The 5,312-nt window shown below is 34.4% G+C and overlaps 2 protein-coding genes across 2 annotated transcripts; one reads left to right on the top strand and one right to left on the bottom strand.

Annotated features, from left to right (window-relative positions):
- Positions 1-650: 650 nt before the first annotated feature.
- LOC149943623 (meiotic recombination protein REC114-like) lies at positions 651-1,259 on the bottom strand. Its single transcript, XM_090176127.1, has one exon. It carries the CDS (start codon positions 1,257-1,259, stop codon positions 651-653), a length of 609 nt encoding a protein of 202 aa, XP_090032253.1.
- A 169-nt stretch (positions 1,260-1,428) lies between these two features.
- Positions 1,429-3,650, top strand: Kr-h2 (transmembrane protein 33-containing Krueppel homolog 2). The gene is made up of 7 exons (XM_090174529.1): positions 1,429-1,719; positions 1,807-1,970; positions 2,040-2,131; positions 2,190-2,374; positions 2,440-2,507; positions 2,583-2,800; positions 2,867-3,650. The coding sequence occupies exons 2-7, from the start codon at positions 1,863-1,865 to the stop codon at positions 3,006-3,008; spliced, it is 813 nt and encodes a 270-aa protein (XP_090030655.1). The 5' UTR covers positions 1,429-1,719; positions 1,807-1,862; the 3' UTR covers positions 3,009-3,650.
- Positions 3,651-5,312: the final 1,662 nt, after the last annotated feature.

The raw sequence follows: 5,312 nt of genomic DNA on the forward strand, positions 1-5,312 counted from the left end.
TACCTTTAACCTCAATTTAGTTTTTATGGAAGGTATTTTCAAATACCACAAGTAGAGCCAACTTCAATAGTTTTGACACTCGCTTTTATTTTATCGCAACTGGACAAGATGGTACTTTTGCGCGAGACTGCCTTATTCAGTGCAAATTTTTTGAAACCGATAGATGGCGGCAATGCTATTTAAACCGGCAAATTTTGATGCAAATTCACTTTTTATTCTTCAAAAATTGAAATTAACTAAAACCTGACCTCGAATTACTTCAAAACGCAGTTTAAACTCCAAACACTTGATATCATAATTTTCTTTAAGCACGCAAAAACGTTTGTACATCACAAAGTTGGATGACTCGCCGTTACATTTGCAAGTGGAAACTAAACTTTACACACGTAATTAGTGGAAACTGACTAAGCTAAACACATGTTAGTGTAAACCATAGAGGAAGAAGCGCTCGAACATGTTTCCCCCACAAATTTTATCTCCATTACTACTTCCTTGATGGTGTAAACTAAGCTTTTGCGTCGACGCAAAAAAAAGGTTTAACGGAGATTTTTGAAATAAGAGACACTAGTAATGTTAAGTTAACTTTTATTACAAGCGGTAGTTTTATCGCATTCGAATATAGGTATTAATACAAATATAACCATAAAACATTAATTTTCTTGAATTATATCTCGTAGTGCTTTCTCAACTTGTCCGACGAAGCTAGGGAACGTTTCATCCATCAAACAAGAGATGACAAATTCTCGCATTTTTTCTTGTGGCATTTCAATATTTCCCCCATCGCAGCTTTCAGGAAACTTCCCGAATTTCAAAATAGTTTCTGCAGTCTGCTTTAGCATGCTTGTTGGGCTTTCTTCAACCATTGGTAATTCGGGCTGTTGTGGTTGAGCTTCTCTGGATGTTTTGATGGGAAAATAGTTGGACAAAATGTCGCAGCATTCGTCGCATATTTCAGAACCGTTTCGTGTCCCATCACCATTCATTTGCACTCGAAATTTTCGAAATTCATTATTCATTTTAATTGTGACCATAATGCTGTCTCCTTTAGATATGGCCTGAATTCGATTCTGGCATAAAATTAATGAGAAAGTTTCCAAAGCAATATCCTCCTTCATTACCACCAGTTGATACGCGTTTGTTATCATCATTTTTAGATCCTCATTTGATGATTGTATTATTTCCCAGTTGTTGTTCGTTGATGAGTAATTCAGATACTTTCCATATTTCTTTAGATTCCATATCTTCTGTCCAGATTCCATTGTAAAACGCGAAAAATCTATGTTGGAACTAGTTTTGCGGTTTTCGCGCTACGTTTTCTTTATCGCGTTTGTTTAACGCATCGATAGATGGCGTAAGCGTTTCGATAAAAAGGGAACAGCACGGCCACCTAAATCCACTCTATAACTCGCTAAAGCCTATGCGAGGTGGCAGTGCTCAATAAAGCCTGAATCACGTAAGACGTAACGTGATTCATGTAAGCGTTTAGTGAGTTAGCGTTGTCGTAAAAATTAATAACTATTGTGTTTTACTTTCATCATAAATAGATTTTATGAGATTACATATTTTTGAACTGTTTAGATCTGAAGTTAAAGGCTTAATTTTTATAACTTCGTGGTTAAGTTTGGCTTTTGTTTTCAATCTATAGCTGCAATATTTGTAAGAATTAATGCTTTCCTTATAAGCCTTGGTTTGGGCCACTTAGAAGTTAGACTTACCTTAGTAAGTGACTTTGCTAGATTTAGTTATTAATTCCAAACTTTTATTTGTATATTTATTGTAACATATGTTTATTGTATTTTATGACAGATTACCTATTGCCATACTATATTATCTGTCTTAACAGAGGTGTAATATTTTTCATAATGAGCTCGTCAGATACTCCACCATCATCACCACCACCACCACCAAATAATGCTGATGGTGAGGGTACTCCTGCCCCTCCTACCCAATCACCATTTCAGAGTGTAATTGTAAGTGATACATAAGCTTTTAGTTATGAAGTGCTACATAATGTCTAATGGTAACCATATCCTTTACAGACACACATGCTTGCGAAGAAAGTTGACGCTTTGCTATGGATAACGCGTTTAGCCACTATCTATTTATCAATTCTTTATTTAATACCAATAGGGTAACTATAATTACTATCTATACATAATAATGTGTTAAAATACAACCTCCTTTTCCAGAGTGAATCCCTACAGTTGTTACCAAAAAGCTTTAGTCAGTAACGCCGCAACTAGTGCGCTGAGACTTCACCAGCGTTTACCTAATGTGAGACTTACTAGAGAATTTTTGGGCCGTCTACTGATAGAAGACAGTTGCCATTACTTGTTTTTTTCGCTTATATTTCTGTATACTTATCCAATAACCAGTAGGTTTTTTATATGCGAGTGAATAATTTATAGCAGGGTCTTAAATTTTTTATTTTTAAATTAGTTTGCCTGGTTCCAATATTTCTCTTTGCCTTGTTGCATTCAGCAAGTTACACCTTAACGCTTCTAGGAGTAAGTATTTTTCATATCCGTCTCTTTTCTCCAACTAAGTGATTAAAAATACTTTTCTCTTTCAATGTAAAATAGCTGTTCAATATGCAGCAAAGTTGGCTCGCTAAAATGGTCTTAGGAATTGTAGAAAACCATCAGAGGAATATGTTAAGAGCCATTGCGTTGGCAGAAATTTTTATAATGCCCATGACGGTTTTCATGATATTCTCTGGCCGTGGAGGTTTATTGGTTCCGTTTGTCTACTTTCGATTTCTCACTTTGCGATACGCCTCTCAAAGAAACCCATACACGAGGTAAATACACCCGAGAATTACAATTTGTGAAGGATGAAATTATAAAAATATTTTCGTTTTTTTCAGAACTGCATTCCACGAGTTAAGGTTAATTGTGGATAATTTTGCGATGCATCAAAGCTGTCCTCTCATAATAAGACGTATTCTTACAACTATTATTGCATTTGCATCTCGTCTCGCACCGCCAATGCCTACTGCATCAAACTAATAAAAATGCCAGCTTCTCATGAATAATTCTACTTCAGTATAACCCCCCAAAAATTGTCACTTTCATTGTTGGATATTTTTCCCTGAAATCGAATTTTAGATTACTTTTTGGGAATTTGACATTTAAACATGGAAATAAACGGAAGACCATCATCACCTTGACATAAAACACCTGGAATTCACCAACATCTCTGATATAAGAAAATCCCAAAAATGAACTATTTGGATTTAGGATTACTTTTTTTAAATGACAAACAAAATTATTATTTAATAATTGTTTTTTGAGAATAAACTTTTGGTGTCGGTCAGAGGCCTTAGACACCAAATATTTACCAATTAGTTTTGAGTTATATAAAAACGTTTATTTTGTGTTATACTTTCAAATTATAACTGAGTTATAATACTATGTAATAAAATAACTGAGTTATAATACTATCTAATAAAATAACCGAGTTATAATACTAAATAATAAAACATTAAGGGCACTTTTTCGTGGCACCACGAGGTTTATAACCTGACCAAAAATAACTGGAGGCCGGTTTTTTTTTCATTTTTGTGTTACACCTAACTATAATTTGAAACTGATTGTAGGGCATAATGACTGGCCCTTTTATTGATTAATAAAATCATTTGTGCCTGTTAATGGATGCGGCGTTCCAAATTGTCTGTCCAGGAATTGCACGTCAGTGGTGCCTGATCGCGAAAAAGAAATACTTTTTTTGAACCAGAATTTAACTTATTTTTCTAAAACGTAAAAACTCATATTTCCATATACATTTATTTTAATTCAATGCTTTTGTTAAAATTATCTTTGTAGGCCCAAATTGTTTAGTTTAGTTCGTTAATGAAGGCTTGATAAACATTATAGTGAACCTAAAGATGCTATTTTTATTGTATTATTTAGAATCACCCCCACCTCAAATTTCGCGAATTTTCAGTTTGATTTCCCTTTACCTATTTTTTTGGGGTCAAAATTTATCTACATCTGGCATCACTGATACACGCGTGTGTTGCTATTGGTAAACCAGGTAAGGTAACACGGTAATTTTATTTGTTTTTGACAAAGATCAAGTGGTGTTAGCTAGAAGCCTTCGACACCAAATAGAAAATAAGTTGCCTCGAAATTTGGAGACGTAGAAACGGTGAAAGCACACCGGTTAAAAGTTTACAAAATTATTTCTGGCTATGAGGACTGAAAGGGGGTATGAAATTTAATAAACGTTATCTCCCCTCAGTGGTAAATGGGTTTTTCACTGAGTTTTTCGGTAATAGAAGGAGTAAATTGGGGGAGTGGGCAATTGTAGCTTTGGCCAGTGCAAGTCGGCATGTGAACCGTTTTCCAAAGGGGGAGATCAATAAACGATAATGTTTGAATTTATCTAATCATAGAATACTTTGGAAAAGATCGCCTGTTGCGCTTGGCTGTTATAACAACGCCACCATTCGGCCACTGAGGTAACTAAATAATGCGCCGGATTTGATAGCGTAGATTTTCGACTTAAAGTGTTCATAACTTTTTTAAATTAAGACTGACTGGTTTGAAAATTATATTTTTAGTTAGTATAAATCATTTCTGAACTACTTATTCGGTTGCATTAAGAAATTTTTTTTTAAGTGAGATTTCCGTCCAATATCCGGGACCGAACATTCAACTTTCGCACTATTGTTATATTTGAATTTCGTACCAATTGATGCAGGCGCCATCTAACTCTGAAAACCGTTAGCGTTTCGCGACCTTATTTTCAAAAAGAGGTAACTCGAAAAATTAGGTTTGTCTAAAAATTTATAAATTTCCCAAACGAGGTAACTCGAAAAATTCGGTTTGTCCATAACTTTATTAAAATTACCGTATTCACTACCTTATTTCCAAAAAGAGGTAACTCGAAAAATTTGGTTTGTCTAAAAGTTTATTTAAATTACCGTATTCACTACCTTATTTCCAAAAAGAGGTAACTCGAAAAATTCGGTTTGTCTAAAAATGTATTTAAATTACCGTATTCGCTACCTTATTTCCAAAACCAGGTTTATTAACTACAAGATGATTGAAAATTGGTTCAAATTTAATATTTAAAATATATTTAATACATCGGGGGATTGTGTGTCACATCTTGTTTTATTACCGAACAATTTCAGTAAGTTATTGGTAGTTCTGAAATACATTTTCTGGCCGCTTATTGTACGTTATCAGTTTCCTAGGCCTTGGAGAAACCCAGCAGTGGCACCGGTTTTTAGCCGTCAAAAACCTCAAAATCTCTAAAAAAATATAAATCCATCTATGCTTACGTGGTGCGATTAGAAAGCAGAC

Source organism: Leiobunum rupestre, chromosome 5 (genome assembly GCF_980474605.1).
Source record: "Leiobunum rupestre chromosome 5, qqLeiRupe1.1.hap1, whole genome shotgun sequence".
Classification (NCBI taxonomy): Eukaryota; Metazoa; Arthropoda; class Arachnida; order Opiliones; family Sclerosomatidae; genus Leiobunum; species Leiobunum rupestre.